This window comes from Leptodactylus fuscus, chromosome 5 (assembly GCF_031893055.1).
Source record: "Leptodactylus fuscus isolate aLepFus1 chromosome 5, aLepFus1.hap2, whole genome shotgun sequence".
NCBI lineage: Eukaryota > Metazoa > Chordata > Amphibia > Anura > Leptodactylidae > Leptodactylus > Leptodactylus fuscus.
In genome coordinates, this window is record NC_134269.1 from 106,229,989 (window position 1) to 106,252,809 (window position 22,821).

A 22,821-nucleotide genomic window follows, 5' to 3' on the forward strand; every position below is an offset into this window, starting at 1 on the left:
ACAGTGAATTTGGCACAGTTGGAATTTTTTCTGTAGCCCCCTACCATTCCCGAGCAATAGGTGAAGCTAGTTGTTATTCTTACAGTGGTGTCAGGAGTATAACTCTGAGCTTGGACACTGTCCACTTCTGATTAGAGCTCAGAATTTTACACCCCTGCCTAACATCGCCCTTCTGACAGTACAGGCTAAGGGGCATATTAGGCACCAAAACTAACTGCACTGATTGCTCGGGAACAGTGGGATCTAGAGAAAAAATATCAATGGACTGTCTCCTATTTGCATATGCTAAGAACTGGAGTTAGTACGTATGGTGAAAGGTCCTCTTTAACAAATATAGTTTAAATCATATTTTTATGATGCAAATTGTGCCAGAATATTGCCACATTTTCAATAATAAATCTATGCCATTGTAACGATCTCTTCCAGACCCTTTGTATTTACCCTGCAGACACCAGTTTTAGCAGCCCAAGGTTTGAATGGAATGTCTAGCAACAGTCAATTCTCAGAATACAGGCTACCATAAACAGTACCTACAATGTACTAATAGCATCTGCAAAAGAATTGGTTTCCATTATTCTGGAGTTTCAGTGAGATTAGCTTTCCAATTATAATTCTTACAGGGTATTGCTGATGAACTCCTAATATTATAAGTCACTTGCATCTAATGTTAAAGGTTATGAATGAGTTTCATGAAGCAACTGTGTAGTCATCTTGTCATACTGAAAGCAGTGCATGTGGGGTGTGATGTGACATTTGGATGGCGATGCAGGATACTTCAAATGTAGTAGAAAAAAATCTGAAGTCACAATAGTTTTCTAAAACCTTTTGTAGAAACGACTTTAATGAATTTGCTGCCAGATCTTTTCCTTTCATTTGCATAAGTCAGCATTACTGTGCCGTAGAGAAACTTACTTAGAGTTCACTACCTTGGTAGACTGATCTACAGGCTTAGACATACAAAGTAAATCTACAAAGTACTCTAATTAGGTCATAAATTTCATAGGGCATACTGTGAATATTTCCCAAAGCAAATGTAGTATATTCAATTCATGGGTGAGTGAATCTAAACCAATTACATCTGTATGCTGCTTAGACTGGCAGTCACTATTCACTAGGAAGCATCTGCTAATTTATTTTTATTGTTTCAGCTTCTAGAATGAAATGAACATCTTAATAAAGTGACTATACAATGAGCTGCAGTAATAACATGAAGACAACAAACTGCAGCCGCACATGAAGCAAAACCCAAAATATCATAAACAACTTAAAGGCGTGCTCCAGCTCATATTTGTATTATTTAAATGTGCTGCCAAGGGGGGCACAAACGTAAAGAACATAACTCTCCCTGGGCCTATGTTTACAACGAAGACAGGTCTGATCTTCAGTTTAAGGGCCCCCCCTGGGCTGTTTGCGCCAGGTGACCACTGTAGCCAATCGAAGGCTTTATTGGTCACCTTTCCACAAATGGCATGTCACAGCAGTCATATGTCATCTGTTAAGAGGTCATCAATAAGACCTGTAAGTGGCTATACCAGTCCCCTCTCACTAGTGACCTCAGCCAGGGGATCTATATACAGAGGACTGGAGCTGCTGGGAAGAGGTGGATAATGTTTTTTTGAGGTTTATGGCCCCTTTGGCTGCCCTATTAAGTAGTAAAAAATGAGTTGGAAAGTCCCTCAGCTGCTTGGCCTTGGCTATCAAGTAGTTAATACTTTATCCAGCTATCTCCTTTTATTACCTGTTTATGTGAAAACTGGTTGCCATTTAATGAAGGCATTATAGCTCCCCAGGGGAAGGGTTTACTTATCTTTTGCTGACTTCTAGATAGCAGATCTGCCTAGTATGCAAAGCGAAATGTATTTCTAGACAGATGTGTCATTCAAGAGATTAGAAAAGTCAAGAGGCTACCAATGTGTAAGTAGTAGTGAGGGGTGTTGTCCAATGTTCACAGAAAAAGATCGGAGACCACTAAAAAATAATTTTAACAACTCAATGTCACAGAGCAACACAAAAACCCTATTTCTCATTTTTCTTATTTTGGAGTAAAATTCTTCTTAAAGGGGCTCTATCACTGGATTTCCGCTATTTTTTTTAAAGGCTATTCAGGCATATGTTTATCTAAAATTGTGAAATTCAATGACAGAGCCCATTTAATAATGGTACCCGAGTGGTGATACATGTAATTCCAAGTACCTGTGTCCAAGTAAAAGTCATCACTATCTCTGACAGATCAGGTGTTTGCCTCTGTCAGCAGTTACTAGTTGGTCCTCTCTGTAATTTTTCCAAAAAAGGGCAACAGAGTGGCAGTAGAACTTAATAAGGTAAGTCTAATACTAACTGCTAACTGGCACAGTTATGTGGGGTGAGAATAGCACTGTCATGGGAGCAATGTGGTTTTCATATTGACTGTAACTGGAGCATTGCAATCGGCTTTGGGGCTAATATACTTCATTGCTGGCATAGGCAACACTGTGGCTAAAAAATATTATACAAGCACCATAGCAGTCGTTGCTATTGTGGCACTGTTGATGGCAATGTTGAAATACTAGTTGTCACTTATGATGACACTATGGTTGCCACTCTCATAGAAAGCACTGGAAGCCTTATCACTGTTCCCCGAGCACCACAGCATCATCAGCCGCCTCCATTTCTCACCGCCCCTTTCTTTACAGACAATCCCTCCTCCTGCATCCTTCAGAACAGTTAGTTACATACAGTGCGATTAAAATCTTGCACATGTGCTGTATGTGACTAGCTGCTCTGGAAGCAGTAAAGAGGTGTAGAAGGAGGGATCGTCTATAAAGAAGGGGGCAGCGAGAAACGGAGGCGGCTACTTAACACTGCTGTGTTAAGGCTTCCGGTGCTTCATGAAGAGTAATTTGCATATCAAGAAATGCAGGAAAAATCACGGCATTGTACAGTGCAGGCAAAGTGGATGGGATTCATGCGAATCCCATCCCTGCTTTGTGGAAAAGATCACAGTGCGGACACGCTGCAATTTGCAAAAACGTTGCGGCTTTGCAAATCGCAGCATGTCAATTACATCTACGGAAACGCCGGCGGCTTTCCCATAGATATAATGTTAAGAGAAAGTCCACAGAGGAAAACTCTGTGAACTTTCTCTTAAAAGCGCTGCGGAAAGAACCGCAATGCGTTCACACAGCGGTTCTTCCCGCAACGCTTTAGTACTGCGGATATGGCCTGTGGGGCCTTAGCCCAAAGCTGTTTTTCGCCAAATCTACAAAAGTGACAAACATAAGAAAGGTAGAATTTTATCACTTTAATGTGTGTAGTTGTGGAAGCAGAATATGATTCGGGACAGTGGTGGGCTCCCTTTAAATATACTGGCATATGTACCTCTTCAGAATTAAGTTACGAGTTAAGAGATTGTACAACCTTTCAAAATCAGAATAAACCTTATTCCAGTACTTTAATCTACATTTTTGGAGCTTGGCTACTCAGAGTATTGGTACTAACTTTCTTAAAGCCAGTGTACGCACCCAGTTTTTGATACGAGAGCTACATAATTATTTGCAGAGTTGAACTTTGGCTAATCCCACAAAAAGTTTAAGATCAAATTGTAAAATATTGAGGCCAAATTCCATTGCATTGCCATGACATTTGCTTTTCATTAAACACCCCTATATACAAATTGTTCTATTTTTACAATATTCGACCATAAAAATATGTATGTAACTGTAACATAATTATCAAAATCATATTTAGTTGTAAAAATAATTCTAGAATAATCTCACACCAAAAAGCATAAACAATACTTGTAATATCAAAAGATTCCACATGGAACATAGCACAGTAAAAAAAAAAATGAGTAGCAGTTTTCATTTCTGCCTGTACATTTTCCTAAATCCAGGGATTCAAGCCTGACCATAAAAAAAGTCTCATGAGCAAAGTGTGAAATGTGAAGACTAAGATTCAAGTGCTAAAATATTATTTATAAAACTATAAATGACTCACACTGGAAGCCTTTGTCTATATGAAGCATTACTATAATGGTAAAATAACAAAAGGCACGCACAAAAGAAAAATAGAAGAGAATAAGGACTAAGACATAATGAACAGCCCCAAGAAATGAGTAAAGAAATATTGATGTAGGATATAGTCAGATGTATTATTACACATTGTACATTCTACATTAAAAATAGGAATAGGGCCGACACCACAAATACTGGTTCCTCATATCATATGGAAGTATTAACTTTCAAAAGCGTGTATGTATTTATCATAGATCATTTCGTATTGAGGTCATACCATTCTTTAGTAAGGTGTATTCATTCACCAGGCTAGTGATTATAAGACTAACATATTAGAAAAACAAAGGCAGAATTCTTGCTGTATAATCTTTATCTAAATAGTATATAAAGATCATATTATCTCTCTTACATTTCCTTCCATAGGGTCACACATATTATTAAAGTCCCTGCTCCTTTTCTACATAAAATGCACATAACAGATAGAAGATAATTATGGGAAATCCCAGGGATTAAAACCACCTATGAAGGCATGGTGCTGCAGATCAACTTCTATTCAAATGAATGGAAACTAGGGTTGAGCCAATCTTGAAATTTCAGGATCGTTTTTTAAAATCCGATTTCCGATCATTTTCCATTCGAACCCGATCCCGATCTCAATTCGGATCCCAATGCATGTCAAAGGGATTTTTTTTTAATAATCGAAGATTGGATTTTAAAAATGATCCTATTCACTACACAGCATGGAATTGAAAAATTATTTACATTTTTGGACTCCACGATGTGCAGTAATTTTTAAAAAAAATCATCTGGCTACTTAGCTCCCCTGGTGTCCGATTACCTGCACAGATCCGCTGCTGCTGCCGCTCCCTGTTCTCGGTCCAGTCCTCTCTCATTGACATGCCTTCAGAGCACCGTGTGTGCCCCCACCTCCGTAGGCTAGTGTTAGAGATGATGGGGGTAGGTGGGGCTTGTTGTGGCTTAGGAGAGTGTGAGTGGGGAGAAGTGAGTGCATCACTCATGTCTCCCCTCCCAGTACCCGCCCACACTCTACTAAACCACAAGCCCCGCCTTCTCCCAGCATCTCTAACACTAGTCTAGGGAGGCAGGGGCGCACAGGGCGCTCTGAAGGCATGTCAATGAGAAAGAAGAGGAGCGAGAAGATTTGGGTAGCGGCAGCGGCAGCACTTCTGTGCAGGTAAGTTGAGCGAAGTTTGCGAGTAGATAGATACTATCTACGCTTCTGTTTCCTCCCTGCTGTGTCATATACTGGACATCTGAGATGTAGCAGAGCTGAGTATATGGTAAAACAGGGACGAAGCAGAAGAGTGGCAGGCTGCGGTAAATCCATAGGAATGAATGGACGCAGCCTTTGCCGGCATCTGGTCGCTTAACCCAGTGCATGCCGGCCGCTTCCATTCATTCCAATGGGTGCGTGCAGTTTGAAATGGGAGTTTTGAATAGTACTCGCTCATCTGATACTATAGCTTTTCCCATAATGATTGGCCAGTAACCAAGCATTGTGGGAAATAACCTCCGACCTCGATCCCGCCGGAAAAGATCAGGATTGGAATTCCGATCCCGATCGCTCAACCCTAATGGAAACTAAGTTGTAGCACTCCAATATGGCCACTGCACTGACAGAGAAGGAGAATTCTTCTTTTGGCTCCATATACTATATAGTTCTAGCATCAGAGACAGATGATAGGTACCCCCAATTGTCAAAACCCATTCCAGGCTAAAAAAATCCCTGATCAAGATTTTTTATTTCTTTTATATAAAGAAGGAGAACATACCTCTTTAAGAACCAGCACACATTTCCCAGGGCCCACAGATTGAGGTAGTTCTGCTATCCTGCCTTTATTTAAGTATGGTCCTGAAAAGCAGCGATGATTGATAAACAGCTGAGGACAGCAATATTTTCCATTGGTTGTTCCTAGGCGCAAAGAAAAATATAAAACTTGCTTTACAATTTTGCATTACTTAAGCATAAAGAAGTTTTCTGGATTTATGTAACTATAATAAATAATAAAGTTATGCTCTGGTCTAAAAGCTATGGAATGTGTATTTCAACTCTTTACAATTGTCAAGATCTTTTCAATTGAATACATTGGTCCATCTTTAATAATGCTGGCTATAGACTAGACACATACTCATCTTGGCCTCATTACACTATTATATTTACTCAGTGTAAACTTAGGCCCAGCACCAAATCCACCACAATGGAGCACGCCGTGTAATGGATTTGGAACATCTTACTAAAAGTTAGACCCTTTACTCTTATTAAAACATCTCTTGGTTAGATTACTTTAGTACATTATTGTGCAGCAGAAAGCTGTGCATGCCAGCCATTAATAACCAGGCATGACTTAACAAAACCATGCGCCCTTGTGTACATTGCAGAAAAGCAGCATTTTTCCCACTGTGGAAATGCCATGGCAAAAAAGGCTGCATTTTACAGTACCAGCAAAGTAAATGAGATTCTGGCTCATCCTATCCACACATTGCAGAAACAAATACAGTACACTGTGGAAACGCATCAGCATTTCAGTTATAGCTGTAGAAACTCCACAAAACGAGAAAAAAGAAACAGGGGGCACTTACCCACTTGAAGTTATTTCATAAAACTTAGTCCTTTATTGAAGACATGACGATAAAATAAACCAGGAGGGAGGAATGACATGGCTTGAGAAAGCGCCTGTGCCGGCGCAAAACGGCTGTTGCCCATGCCATGCATGTCATTCCTCCCTCCTGCTTTGTTTTATCATCATGCCTTCAATAAAGGACTAAGTTTTATGAAATAACTTCAAGTGGGTGAATGCCCCCCATTTATTTATTTTTTCGTTTTGTGGATATTCTACCTGTTTTTGCTGGAATGTACAACACCACCCCAGAGGATTTTTCTGTGACCACTTGCATATGCCTTGTACTACCGCAGAACGTGAATCAGTAATTGGAACTAAGCCATAGTGCCACTCATCACTCTTCATCTTGAATACCTATAGAAATGCTTACATTGTCCCTATAGGTTTAATAAGGGAAGAAATCCTGTAGAGAAAACTTCAGCGATGCGATGCGTTTCCACTGCGTTTTTGTCACAGTGTTTTTTAGAGCACATTGCTATGTGAGGCTTTAGCTTCAAAGACAGTATTGGCATATTTTAAGTAAATTTCCACTTGTGTGGACAGAAACAGGTCAGAACAGGTTCCCACCCAACCAATGTACATAAGAGGTGGAGGAATTGACTTGCATTTCTGGCTTTGCACTTAAATTCTGACCTTAAATAGAAACATTTTAAATGAATAATCTTGTTTGAGGTCATTTTTTAAGAATAGGTGGACAGGCAAGCATGACTAGATAAAAAATGTTTATGGGCCTAGGTTGGAACAGTGGGGCTGATTTATCACCAGGCTTACTTTATGCCACTTTTCTGACCTGGCTTATTTTTACTAGCATATTTTTAGTGTGAGAGAAGGTGGGAGCTGAAGAAGCGTTTTCAAGCAGCACTGGGCATGCCCCCAGTGCTGTTTGAGTCCTGGGGAACGCCCCCAGTGCTGCAAGTAAACTCATTTGCATAAGGAAGAAAGATGATATTTCTAAGGAACGGCAGCGCAGATCAGGATAATAAAGGAAATGCTGCCGCAAAAAAATGCTGCATTGTACATTAGTGGATGGAATTCTGGCTAGTCCCATCCACACATTGCAGAAAAAAATCTGCAGCGGAAATGCAGCAATATAAAAAACTAGAACCAATAAATTTCTACCAAACAAATGAAGAGACAGATAAAGCATATGGAAGTAATAGCATAATGAAATCCGGCTGTTTGTGCACTGCTGTGGTTGAAGGAATCAATACCTGTCAACATCAGAAAATAAGTAAGGTGTGTAGAAAGAAGAAGCATAATGTACCTGTTGAACAGCTGTCACTCTGGGGGAACGGACAAGGATCATGAGGTATTTTCTCCACAGGCACTGAGGATGGTAACCTGGTAAACAAAACATTACTTAGATTATTGATATTTTTTAATATTAGTAAGTTATTTCTTATATAATTTTACTATAAAGGGGTTGTCTGATCCAAATAGATTTTTCATGCTGATGACCAATCCAGTGGAGTATAGCAGTGGTAACGGGGAAGTGCATATCCAATCCTATTATTTAAATAGCAAAGCCTGCATGTGCCAGAAAACTGTGGATAGATGATCACTGATAGGTCATCATGAAAAGATTTGGAGCCAATAGGCAGATCCAGCATGGTGATGTTGCACGCGGCGCACACATGGATAAAATTTATGTTGCGACATGGTGCCGCCACCAAAGATGCAACACAATAGTAATCCTGGAAAGAGGAGAGCATGGAGTGGTGGTGCACCACTGAAGAATGATGTGCCAACCCTATTTGCTATCATTTGCTGCAGTAATCTGGGTTTATCAGTTTCTGCCTGACACAAAATGTCCATTGTCTTAGACTCTGTCCATCAAGTAAGTCTCACTGTAGGTCATGTAAGGTTTTATATCTGCTCTTACTAAATAAATCAGTTCACTGCATCAAGAGACAGAGTGCTGAGGGCCCTTGTACAAAAACCGTTATGGGCTCCTTGATTTCTAATATCTTAGCATAGAGCACCCATCTTATATCTCCTAAAGGTGACTTTACTTGCCCCAGATTTTGTTGCCGATATTTGTGACTATATGTTTGACTTCAGATGAACAGAAATGATTTTCAGTCACAGAAATTTCTGCAAGAAAATCTGCAGTGCGTGAAGGTGCCCTAGCAATCCATCAGTAATTGTTAGACATAATGTCCAGTGGGTTAGGCATTTACTCACTGTTCAGGGGGTATGAATACTTTTGCAAGCTGCTGTATAGCATGGTTCACTGTATTCATGTGCAATTTCCCTTCTGTGGAAACCTTTCTACATAGTGTACTTTCTAATGAAAAGTGTAACTGTAACACTGAACTAGTGGGCTCTGTGCCACAGATAAAGCATATAAACAGAAGGTATTTAAGTCTCGGGGTCCCGTGTGCCAGGATTCTACAGATACGTTCATGTAGTTCTGGCTCTTACTCGGGTACAGCCAATTTTAAGAAGACACAGTAGAATTTAATTACAATAATTACAATCACAACGCTGTAAAAACTGTGCAGGGCTTGTCTAAGTACAAAGCGCACCGAAGTACCTGCTGTACAAAACCTCTGTGTAATCGGAGGGACATAACACTAAATTCACACCGTAATGACGCATTTAGTAAACCAGCTTTTATGGCTTGTCTGATACCAATACTATGCCAAGTTGACTGAATAAAAGTCATTATTGCCAGAGAATCATCTCCATGGACCTCAGCCACGTTCAATTCAATTTTTTAGCTTTACGGCATCAATAAAAACAGCATTAAAATCAGCAACACAACACTAATTCCATCCTGAAAAGTTATATTTGCTTTTTAATGTTGCATGTAATGGACGGAAATCTGTTTTATGGGATTCCTTATGTTAATGTCAAGACTAATGAAAAAGGCACTAGAGATGTAAACGGTAATACACTATACAATGTCTGTTTTGTAAACTGTCGTTCCTGGATACTGAAGCACTTGCTTTAGTGAAGTCGAATTTCACAGAATGAGGAGTTACACGCGTTTAAAGATGTTAATCTTCACTGTTAGAAATTTTATTGTGTTTGAAACTACCTAGAGAGCCCTTAGTGAACAGAAAGCTAAAAATCCCACATCCTGGCAGAAACAAAAGCAGAAAACAAAGCCTCCATTAATCAACCCTAGTGCTCGTTCACTGACATTACACTCGGCAACAAGGTTTTTACTCGCCACTTATCATTTGCTCATACTGTCAATTGTGACAATATCAGGAAAAGCTAAAATAACTTAAGATTGGGATGTCTTTTTGTCTGAAGGTTAAAAAAAAATTACAGAATGACAAGAATTTCTGTATCTTTGTACATAACATATAATCAGTAACATTAGTCTCTGTTCCCAAAGAGGCTAACACTTTATCTTTCACTTTATCGTAAAGAGGTTTTACAGGTAATTTTTTTTTTCTTTTCTTCTTTTTTTTTTTTTTTTTTAAAAAGTTCTGTTAGTGCTATTAATGAGTTTAAAGTGCACCCATATACTTTTAGCAGTGTTTTGAGTTATTTCTAGGTGTCTGTGGTATCTTCTGCATTTGTTTACAATGTGTTAGCTTCCTACTATGCAACTTCCTGTGTACCTTTCACACTACCTTCCTGTCACTGCTCCCCCCCTCACTGTGTTACACCCCCCTCCCTGTCTCCCTAGCTAAGCTACGCTAAGCTATCCTTCCCAACTAACTAAGCCCACCCCCCATCCCCATCCCATAGTATCACACCTATCTATGTGGGATCTAGATTCCGATGTGGGAGACAGATCCTCCTTTCCTCTTCACTGTGCGCAGGCTGGAGACGCTGCACACAGACTGAAAGTAACTGTGAGTCAAGCATGGTAAAGATGGATTGCCATCTCTAATGCGCATGCCTTGCAGTCACCTCCAGACTGCACAGGCACTTCAAGAGAGGAGGAGAGGAGGAGCCAACCTGGACAAAGGAAGACATGTTGATGGGGGGAGAGTATTAGTGACCTTGCATTTTGGAAGCAATGAAACTGAACATCACCAGATTATCAGAAAGTGTCCCTGGGGTAGTCACATGACATAAGTAAATTAGAAGTTAGGAGAGGGTTTAGTATAGGGGAAGAATATTTTGAAGTCACAGAGCACAGGAGAATTACTAGAAGACACCACAAGAAAGACCTATCAACTAGAGATGAGCGAACAGTGTTCTATCGAACACATGTTCGATCGGATATCAGGGTGTTCGCCATGTTCGAATCGAATCGAACACCACGTGGTAAAGTGCGCCAAAATTCGATTCCCCTCCCACCTTCCCTGGCGCCTTTTTTGCACCAATAACAGCGCAGGGGAGGTGGGACAGGAACTACGACACTGGGGGCATTGAAAAAAATTGGAAAAAGTCATTGGCTGCCGAAATCAGGTGACCTCCATTTTAGACGAATAGTGGATTTCAAATCCGGGTCATATGAGAATGTGAACTTTGTGACTATGAGACAGGGATAGCTGTACAGGCAGGGATAGCTAGGGATAACCTTTATTTAGGGGGGAATGTTATTAAAAATAACTTTTTGGGGCTCTATCGGGTGTGTAATTGTGATTTTTGTGAGATAAACTTTTTCCCATAGGGATGCATTGGCCAGCGCTGATTGGCCGAATTCCGTACTCTGGCCAATCAGTGCTGGCCAATGCATTCTATTAGCTTGATGAAGCAGAGTGTGCACAAGGGTTCAAGCGCACCCTCGGCTCTGATGTAGCAGAGCCGAGGCTGCACAAGGGTTCAAGCGCACCCTCGGCTCTGATGTAGGAGAGCCGAGGGTGCACTTGAACCCTTGTGCACCCTCAGCTCTGCTACATCAGAGCCGAGGGTGCGCTTGAACCCTTGTGCACACTCTGCTTCATCAAGCTAATAGAATGCATTGGCCAGCGCTGATTGGCCAATGTATTCTATTAGCCTGATGAAGTAGAGCTGAATGTGTGTGCTAAGCACACACATTCAGCTCTACTTCATCGGGCTAATAGAATGCATTGGCCAGCGCTGATTGGCCAGAGTACGGAACTCGACCAATCAGCGCTGGCTCTGCTGGAGGAGGCGGAGTCTAAGATCGCTCCACACCAGTCTCCATTCAGGTCCGACCTTAGACTCCGCCTCCTCCGGCAGAGCCAGCGCTGATTGGCCGAAGGCTGGCCAATGCATTCCTATGCGAATGCAGAGACTTAGCAGTGCTGAGTCAGTTTTGCTCAACTACACATCTGATGCACACTCGGCACTGCTACATCAGATGTAGCAATCTGATGTAGCAGAGCCGAGGGTGCACTAGAACCCCTGTGCAAACTCAGTTCACGCTAATAGAATGCATTGGCCAGCGCTGATTGGCCAATGCATTCTATTAGCCCGATGAAGTAGAGCTGAATGTGTGTGCTAAGCACACACATTCAGCACTGCTTCATCAAGCCAATACAATGCATTAGCCAGTGCTGATTGGCCAGAGTACGGAATTCGGCCAATCAGCGCTGGCTCTGCTGGAGGAGGCGGAGTCTAAGGTCGCTCCACACCAGTCTCCATTCAGGTCCGACCTTAGACTCCGCCTCCTCCGGCAGAGCCAGCGCTGATTGGCCGAAGGCTGGCCAATGCATTCCTATGCGAATGCATACTTAGCAGTGCTGAGTCAGTTTTGCTCAACTACACATCTGATGCACACTCGGCACTGCTACATCAGATGTAGCAATCTGATGTAGCAGAGCCGAGGGTGCACTAGAACCCCTGTGCAAACTCAGTTCACGCTAATAGAATGCATTGGCCAGCGCTGATTGGCCAATGCATTCTATTAGCCCGATGAAGTAGAGCTGAATGTGTGTGCTAAGCACACACATTCAGCACTGCTTCATCAAGCCAATACAATGCATTAGCCAGTGCTGATTGGCCAGAGTACGGAATTCGGCCAATCAGCGCTGGCTCTGCTGGAGGAGGCGGAGTCTAAGGTCGGACCTGAATGGAGACTGGTGTGGAGCGATCTTAGACTCCGCCTCCTCCAGCAGAGCCAGCGCTGATTGGTCGAGTTCCGTACTCTGGCCAATCAGCGCTGGCCAATGCATTCTATTAGCCCGATGAAGTAGAGCTGAATGTGTGTGCTTAGCACACACATTCAGCTCTACTTCATCAGGCTAATAGAATACATTGGCCAATCAGCGCTGGCCAATGCATTCTATTAGCTTGATGAAGCAGAGTGTGCACAAGGGTTCAAGCGCACCCTCGGCTCTGATGTAGCAGAGCTGAGGGTGCACAAGGGTTCAAGTGCACCCTCGGCTCTCCTACATCAGAGCCGAGGGTGCGCTTGAACCCTTGTGCACACTCTGCTTCATCAAGCTAATAGAATGCATTGGCCAGCACTGATTGGCCAGAGTACGGAATTCGGCCAATCAGCGCTGGCCAATGCATTCTATTAGCCCGATGAAGTAGAGCTGAATGTGTGTGCTAAGCACACACATTCAGCACTGCTTCATCACGCCAATACAATGCATTAGCCAGTGCTGATTGGCCAGAGTACGGAATTCGGCCAATCAGCGCTGGCTCTGCTGGAGGAGGCGGAGTCTAAGATCGCTCCACACCAGTCTCCATTCAGGTCCGACCTTAGACTCCGCCTCCTCCAGCAGAGCCAGCGCTGATTGGTCGAGTTCCGTACTCTGGCCAATCAGCGCTGGCCAATGCATTCTATTAGCCCGATGAAGTAGAGCTGAATGTGTGTGCTTAGCACACACATTCAGCTCTACTTCATCGGGCTAATAGAATGCATTGGCCAGCGCTGATTGGCCGAATTCCGTACTCTGGCCAATCAGCACTGGCTAATGCATTGTATTGGCTTGATGAAGCAGTGCTGAATGTGTGTGCTTAGCACACACATTCAGCTCTACTTCATCGGGCTAATAGAATGCATTGGCCAATCAGCGCTGGCCAATGCATTCTATTAGCGTGAACTGAGTTTGCACAGGGGTTCTAGTGCACCCTCGGCTCTGCTACATCAGATTGCTACATCTGATGTAGCAGTGCCGAGTGTGCATCAGATGTGTAGTTGAGCAAAACTGACTCAGCACTGCTAAGTCTGCATTCGCATAGGAATGCATTGGCCAGCCTTCGGCCAATCAGCGCTGGCTCTGCCGGAGGAGGCGGAGTCTAAGGTCGGACCTGAATGGAGACTGGTGTGGAGCTATCTTAGACTCCGCCTCCTCCAGCAGAGCCAGCGCTGATTGGTCGAGTTCCGTACTCTGGCCAATCAGCACTGGCCAATGCATTTCTATGGGGAAAAGTTAGCTTGCGAAAATCGCAAACTGACAGGGATTTCCATGAAATAAAGTGACTTTTATGCCCCCAGACATGCTTCCCCTGCTGTCCCAGTGTCATTCCAGGGTGTTGGTATCATTTCCTGGGGTGTCATAGTGGACTTGGTGACCCTCCAGACACGAATTTGGGTTTCCCCCTTAACGAGTTTATGTTCCCCATAGACTATAATGGGGTTCGAAACCCATTCGAACACTCGAACAGTGAGCGGCTGTTCGAATCGAATTTCGAACCTCGAACATTTTAGTGTTCGCTCATCTCTACTATCAACCTTGTCAGATTTGTAATGGTGGCCTTAGTACTGCAAAGCAAAACTGCTAATTTTAGCCACCATTTAAAGGGACATTAAGCAAAGAAAACAGCAGTATCCCCCTTATTTCTCCTGTGGTCTAGAATCTCACCCTTTTCTCCCCTTCTCCCGTTAATCTGTGACTAGCTGTAAGACAACCTCTCTAACCCACCATACAATAGGATAAAAAGAATACTAAGCACCATCCTTTAGTCAAGTATGAAAAAAAATCAGGAATAAAATCCTTAGTACAACTTTAACTTCTGTCTACTTGTACAATTTATTTCTAAGTTAACTATTCTGTTAATTAAGGAATTATTCATTTAGATTAGTTTAGAAGTTTTTTTATAGTTTAGAAAAGACATCAACATCATTAATATATCTGCCAGTATATTCGATGTTCAGTATTTCCCTATGCTGCTTTACATAAGGATACATTTTTTCAATACCAAAGGATATCAAAGTTAAGATTTAAACTCCATTCATATCTATGGGACTATCAGAAATAGCCGAGCCGATCTCTGGCAGTTCTATAGTAAAGAATCAAGCAGCGGCACTCCTGTCTTTCAGTTGAGATGTTGGAGCAAGACAGTCCCATTCTTGTGATCAGTGGACTCTATGCAGCGCCGCACCTCCCATGAGGCGACCTGAAGCGACCGCTTCAGGCGGCGCTATGCCGGGGCCCCGGGGGAGGGCGGCATTTTTGCTGACCTAAGCCAGTCCAGGACAAGCTGTCCTGGACTGGCTTAGCGTCACTGTCTCGGCAGCCCGGCACGGGAAGCGAGTGGTGGATTGGGGTGGCCCTGTGGACGCAGCGCTGCTCCAGCGGCCGCCCCTCACGCTTAGCAGAGAGCAGGTCCTCTCCCTGCCTGCTAAGAACGCTCGCTCCGCTCAGCCCTGCCCCCTCCACTCGGCCCTCGGGGGGGGGGGGGGGCTTTCTGACATCCGCCTCAGGCGGCACAAACCCTAGGTTCACCCCTGACTCTATGTGGTCAGATTTATACCTGTAACTAGCCATCCTGTTGTGGCTAGGGTGAAGGTTGCTGTTGTAGGCAAACCAGTTTAATCATAACCTGCATACATATGTAAAAGGAATGCTATGTGCTAAGACATGTTAGGAATGCCTTATATATTAAAGATGAAAATTGCTGACCCTAATTTCAGAATGATAATCACTTGGAAGAACAACTGCACAGGGACAGTACTATGGATTAAGCATCATAAACAGTGGAATAATCCAGTTACTACAGCATTTACTGGTATAATAGTCTTTGGGCCTCCCCCGTTGTGTGAATTCCCTCTCTAAATCTCTAAATCTGTTTGCTATTTCTTACTTACTGTTTTTCTGGTTGGACAACAGCGATCTTTCTTTTCTTTTTCACTAGAAAACAAAATGAATACAAGACTTTAAAACCCCACAATTGTAAGATCAATATCATCACTAACAATCCTCCCTAAATATGTCTGTAAATCAGACAGCAGCAAAGAAACAATAATTATGTCAAGTTGTTTGTGCAAACAACCCAAATCCATATTCAGGTGCAAGGCCAATGCCAGAATTCACTCATTCTAAGCAGTATAGGTCATGGTTGTCCCACTGGTACCTTGTAAGCCTGTGGCGGTACTCCAAGCTTTCTGTCTCTGGCAATAGCTCCAATTTTTTTTTTTTACAGTGATTAACTGCATTGTACATTTTGTCTTTTTATCATATAGGAGCTTTTGTCCTTTGCTCCAGCTGATGTTATGCCTATTAAAATATTTATTTCAAAATAATAACATGAGTTCCAAAAAGGTTTCATTCACACAGCTATCGTACTTTATTATATGACAAGGGTGTATGGAAAGTATGAAAACTAGATACATACAAACCAATACAAACACTACAAATACCATTACATACACACACATATAAATATCTAGACTCACAGTACATATAGTCACATGGAGCCATGTGACAGGCAACCACTAAAATTGAGGACAGTAAGTTGGGGACAGACCCCAGCGACTGTAATGAGGTTTGTCTGGTTTTCACAATGTCTGTTATTGTACTGGGTAAAATAGTGCAGCAAGTTGACCAATTTTGTCTGGGTTTTTGGACTGAATGTTAAGAGATGGCTGTCAGCAGAACCTCCAACCTCAATCTAGTCTAACCCTGCCATATGACGCAGTAATTCAGAAAAAGGGTTGTGTCCATTTTCCACTACTTATCTCCTAGTCCTCCCTACTAGTCTTCCCTACTCCCTGTTTCACTGTTACATTATTGTTTCTACAGTAAAGCAACTAGTGACAGTATGTCAAGTCTTTTCCCAAGACAGCAATTATACACCTGTCTCTGGCATCACATAGGATATCTGTATACTCCCTATAAGTGCAGCCTCTTCAATTCTTATCATCCATCTTTCAAGCACACTTGTTATTATTATGCCATTTCATAGATACCAAGTACTCAACACAACTAGAAGCAATCCTTTCATGATGGAAGCCATATCCTTCTTGTTACTTATATAATATTTGCTAATTTGATGCATTTGGGATACATTTGGGGGTGACCTTTTAACGATAAACTTTTATTTAGTTTATTTTTTAGTTCTGTTCATACCTAAGGGAGTAAGAAATATTATATATAATGAAATTTGCTTTTGAATTCTCCTAATAGTGTTGTGCGGCGGTCAGGAATGCATGAGTACGTGCTTAGTCATACACCTAAACACACTGCATAGCCTGCGATCTGTTCTGCTCTCTATGAATCACTGAATGAACGTAGCGAGCAGTGTATCTAATTACATAACAGCTACAAGAACTCCTGCCAAAATGACAGTCTCCCAGTTGCTCAGATCATATGGTCATGCCAGGCTGTGTCTGTTTATGGTGAAAATCTGGGTGCATTACTGCCACTTACAGGAGTAATTGGAAATGCTTAAATTGGCCAGAGTGCTGTGTAATTTATATCCGAGCATGTGATTCAGATTTCAGATCTGCTTAATGCTCCATTTAACTTATGTTTAATGGCTTAGTAATAAAAGCCAGAGAAAAGTCATATCTGAAATACACACAATTTGTAAAGCTTTTGCACATTTGCACTGCTTATGCATTGTATTGTGAAGCCTGGGAATCTAACACCAGGATTATCATATATACTGGGGTGTTGAATCCGTGTACAGTTTCAAGTCCTGTGCAAAACACATTGGTAAAAGTGTGGAATGTGGAACTCTTGTTAGTTCTCACAGAAAGCGATTCATCCCTTACAGGGGCCAGCAATTAGTCGCAGAAAGAGGATTTAAAGGGAAGAAACACGATGAGAGATGACTGTAACAGGTGTCACAGACATGACTTCCCAAAGGGTTCTCCAAATTGTTAACAATGCAGTAATGATATTTCCATCTGAGAGCAAGCATGACACACTACAAAGCATACGAATACATGCTAATTAATCTAGGAACTTCACAAACAGCTTGCCTGCTGACCTATATGTAGAAATAATGACTGCGTGTCATACGGTTATTATCACCCACATTCATTAACATATTACAAAATTATTACAAGAGAAATGCATAAAGAAAGCTTCAAGCACTGTGCCGACGTAAAAGTCACACTTCAGGAATCTTAGGCTCTGGAACTAGTAACTACAGCTACATTTCTATTCTGTGTTTGTGTAGGAATACTAAATAAGGCCTCATTCACATGGTATCAGTATTTGCAGCAGGTCCAGGAAGTGGTACTCATGTTCATCAAGGCAATGTCTTCTAATGGTGACAATGTAATGTTCCAGTATTATGCTATATAAAGTTTTCTCTAATATGATGTAGCTATGTAAATATTATTATAATAATTATTCATTATTATTATTTTTTTATTATTTTAATGCCATGCCTCAGCTTTCTACCACTGGCTTATGCTCTGATCAAGAACATAGGGCCTTAGCCCAATACTTTTCTAAGGATACATGCAGTTGCCGTAAGTGCAATTTCCTACACCTTTCGGGCATTGTGATGGTCTGAAAGCAGCTCCTTTTTTGATGGTGGCCCAATTCTAGCTTTAGTGTGCTACATTTTGTGAACTTAAAACTCAGGATTTTAGTACCTGATGAGCTATTCTACATTCTCTACATCCTGAGCAACGGCCACGTTTATGATTTTTGAACCTGCAGATTTAGGGTAAGTTGACACAAGGTTTTTTGTATCGGAACCAGAGGCGGAGGCAGTCTCAGATTCCGATCCAAAAACTGGGTAACCATGACTGAAAGCCGATGCACTGAACTGGCATCCAGCCACACACTCTGCTCCGGATTAGGCCCAATGAATGGGCCTAGTCCAGAAGAGGGAGTTTCTTCAGGCCCAATCGCATGGCGACTCGGCCTGAAGAATGAACATCTTGCTTCTTTTTTTCCGGGAGCCGGAAGAAACAGCTCCCGTAAAAAAGACCTGAGTGGCTCCCATTAATTTCAATGGGAGCTGTCTTTTTGGTCAGGCTTTTGAGGCAGATATGGCCTCAAAACCCTGACCAAAAAACTCAGTGTGAATTTACCCTTATAGGTGGGGAGAGGAAAGGACATATGATGCACTTGTTGTCCAACTGCACACACTCCAATGAACTATCACATAACATAAAGCTTGTCCCTATGCTTTTGCATTCAATTGATGACACATTTGAGAGCTGATGCAGCAAATACAACAACTGCCCATTTCCTACTCGTATAAAAACTTACAGGTACAAATTCAGACTAATGTGAATGCATCCTGAGACAAGAGGAGAAGGTTGATTCTGCAGTACACATGGTGCAAACAGTTTGTGCTAACCATTACTGACTGTCCTGACTTTTACCGCTCACCTTTTGTAAACATTTCAGTAAAACCTGAGTTACCATTGTATAAGGTAATCTTCATGTTATACATTATCCAGTTTCCTGGTGATATTTAATCCCTTTATAATCCACAGTACAGGATAAACTATATCACTCCTATAAGCAGTATATGTCACAGCTCACCTTACTTGCAGCCTTCATTCCTGTGCTACACCAGTGATTCTTAGCATCGTGTCTGTGCTACTGTAATGTCATTAATCTGAGCTGAGGAGGGAACTCATCCGTGAAACTACTATTAAGAATGTACTTAACTATGGAAAATTGATTTCTGAATTATTCTTTATGAAATGGTGTTTTTCAGTAACTCCATAAATGTGGAATCTGTCACGATATTCTGATTTTTAGTGATGAGTCCAATAAAGAAGAACAACAAATCAGTCCTGACTATTTTATACAGTAATAAAATATATATTATATTACTTATATCAGCCTGGATTATTCAGGATTGTTGGGATACTTTCAAAGCATATACACTAAATCCTCTTTCAGGTGACCACCCAAGATTGAACTGAGAAGTGATTTTCTAGGGGATGGTCTTCTTAAGAAAGATATTCAGTATGCAAATATACTGGGGAACTGAAACTCTAGAAAATTTGTCGTGGATAAGGAAGTGGTCTTCTCAGAGAGGATGCCTTTTGGAAAATGTTCATTATATATTATTGTAAATATCGTATATACAATCTAGGTGTACAATATAACTTTACTTTTACTTTTTACTTTTTGGTAGAGTTGGAAGGGACCTCAAGGGCCATCGGGTCCAACCCCCTGCGAGTGCAGGTTTTCCTAAATCATCCCAGCTATATGTTTATCCAGATTCCGCTTGAAGATTTCCATTGATGGAGCGCCCACCACCTCCCGTGGCAGCCTATTCCACTCTCTCACTACCCTCACTGTCAGAAAGTTTTTCCTAATGTCTAATCTGTATCTCTTTCCCTTTAGTTTCATCCCATTGCTTCTTGTACTTCCTTGTGCTAATGAGAATAGGGTAGATCCCTCTGCACTGTAACTACCTTTCAGATATTTGTAGACTGCTATTAAATCTCCCCTCAGCCTTCTCTTCTGCAAACTAAACAATCCCAGTTCTTTTAGCCGCTCCTCATAGGACATGGTTTGCAGACCTTCCACCATTTTGGTTGCTCTTCTCTGGACTTGCTCCAATATATCAATGTCTTTCTTGAATTGAGGCGCCCAGAACTGTACACAGTATTCCAGGTGTGGTCTGACCAGGGAAGAGTACAGCGGAATAATGACCTCTCTTGATCTAGATTCAATGCTTGTCTTAATACATCCCAGAATTTTATTAGCCTTTTTTGCAGCAGCACCGCACTGTTGGCTCATGATGAATTTATGATCTACTATTATGCCCAAGTCCTTTTCCCCTATGCTATCACTAAGTTCTATTCCTCCCATACTATATATGTTTTTTACATGTCTGTTACCCAGATGTAGAACTTTGCATTTGTCCCTGTTAAATACCATTTTGTTCGCCTCAGCCCATTGTTCCAGTGTGTCTAAGTCCTTTTGAATACACTCTCTCTCCTCTCTAGTGTTGGCTATTCCTCCTATCTTCGTATCATCTGCAAATTTTATGAGTTCCCCAATAATAATCAGCAAATAATCAGCAAATAATCTGTATATAAAACTTAGCTTTTAATATTACTATTAAAAATAATAGTGGTCCCCCCCCCAAAAAAAAAAAAAAACATAAATCAGAACACAAAAAGAAAAATATTGGTGTGCTAGGTAAAAACACAACATTCTCACCAGTGATTTTTGTGTGAAGGAAAATGTGATAGACTCCAAGATTTGGGTTAGTGGGAAGAGGTGTAGTTTGACCCTCTATATTCCCTAATCCCCGGTTAGTTGTTCCCATCCTAACAAAGCCAGTCCCAAATTTTTCCTATTAATCACCCTATTCACAAAGCACTGTTTTTTCTGCCGACGCGTTTCCTGACTACCTCATAAGAGGGAGCCATTCCTCAAGAGATTTGTTGATGCTGTTCTAAAGAGGAGACAACAAGGCAGGCTATATAGGATCCAAAATACTCTTACTTCATTGTAACCCTGGTGGAGGGCTACATAATATCCTCAATATGGTAAGGACAAGTACAGAGACATTTCTTTTAGATGTGCAATACTTACCCACTGCTCTTTGTGGTGTGTTAAGTGGATATGAGTTTGCTTCACACCATCCAACAGGGAAAATATTCATGGACTCCACATCAAGAATATACTCTGGAATTGGCTTCACCAGACCTGAAATGTGGGAAGAACTGATTAAGAATTGCATTGAATATGTGCATGGCAGATTGTCAGATGTGGTTACAGTTTTGGGACTTTAAAACGGGGGTTCTCATTGGGCAAATAAAGGTTTTAGATGGTTTTCCTCATAAATTTCTTCACTAAAAGGATATGTATTTTGTGAAGAGCAAAATATGTAAGGTAGTTAGACCAAATGATAAATCATCTATGTACATGGCCAGAATTCGCTGCAAGAAACCATAAACTAATGCCCTCAGGTTTTAATGCAAAGCTCAAAACTAAAAAAAATACCTTTCATAGTTCTTACAAATCATTCTTATATTCATATTTCAGAAAAGTGTTATGCTTCCTATTTCTACAAAAGGCAAAAAATGGTTTGATTCATTCTTTCCCATTGCTAACTTCATCTAACAAATGCCTCCTGCACCAGCTCTAGAAAGAGTCTCCCATGGTGGGAATACCCCAGAGATTGCCCAGTGGTTATCCTGGCAAAAGATATTTCTCTAGACCCAACAGACCTCCTACCTCCTATTGTTACAAACCACAACAGCCACAGCTGTAGGAAAGTATTCTGTGTATGAATATATGGAAATAACCATCACATCACATGGGAAAACATACTTTTGTTCTCCAACATTACAGCATTGTCATGAATAAAGATGAATGCAATGGGAGCATCACCTCTAGCCCATTCTAATAAAATATTACCTTTGTATAATATGTTTATAAAATTGCTGCTCTTTCTACACAACAATTGTGAGTCAATATAGTTAAGATGACTGTAACGGTGACCTGAGAATAGGAATTAGGAAAGAACGGAGATGTAATGTAGTGCATATGCCACAAGTAACCGTAGAATGAACAATTGATCAATTGTAGTAGAATGGAGCAGAGAGAAGCTGAGAAGGCAGTGGAATAAGAAACAGATCCTGGCTAACTAACTCATGATACAAGGACCTATAGGTGGCCATGCACATTAAATCAATGTCAGCTAAAACCAACAAATACATTGAGAGTTGGGACACACAACCTTCTAATATTTATGGAGGAGTCCCAACTCTTCTCTGATGGTAGAGGTCGCAGATACTGGTGAAAAAAGGGTTAGACATGCTGTATTTCAATATGCCTCATCCTTTTCATCTTGAGAGATATGTCAAGTGTCTCTAAGTTGCTTACTCTCTATTAAGAACACTACTAGGCCAAACCAAGCATGTATGTAGGTAGGAATAGCAGTCAGCTGAATGATCGTGAGAGCTAAATGCTTGGGTACAATTTAGTCTGACCTAGGTAAAGAATACTACACTATTATTTTAGGTATCATTTATAATAAACAGGACAGTCTTCCTAGAGTGCTAAAACATTGTTATCAAAGAACAAGGGGATAACAAAGGGAAATAAAGTGGAAGTAGAAAATTAAAAAGGAAAAATATGACCAACACTGTATGATACAGTAACAAGGTACATTGAGGTGTGTTTTATGCATTT

General features: G+C 41.3%; 1 protein-coding gene across 3 annotated transcripts in view; it reads right to left on the reverse strand.

Annotated features, from left to right (window-relative positions):
- SFMBT2 (Scm like with four mbt domains 2) overlaps positions 1 to 22,821 on the reverse strand; it is a 148,940-nt gene that overhangs the window by 16,293 nt on the left and 109,826 nt on the right. For all 3 annotated transcript variants that reach the window (XM_075273943.1, XM_075273944.1, XM_075273942.1), the window contains 4 exons: positions 21,217 to 21,330; positions 15,552 to 15,594; positions 7,899 to 7,975; positions 5,786 to 5,925 (listed from right to left, as the gene is read on the reverse strand). In XM_075273943.1, coding sequence (XP_075130044.1) covers positions 5,786 to 5,925; positions 7,899 to 7,975; positions 15,552 to 15,594; positions 21,217 to 21,330 — 374 coding nt within the window. The remainder of the gene's footprint in view (positions 1 to 5,785; positions 5,926 to 7,898; positions 7,976 to 15,551; positions 15,595 to 21,216; positions 21,331 to 22,821) is intronic.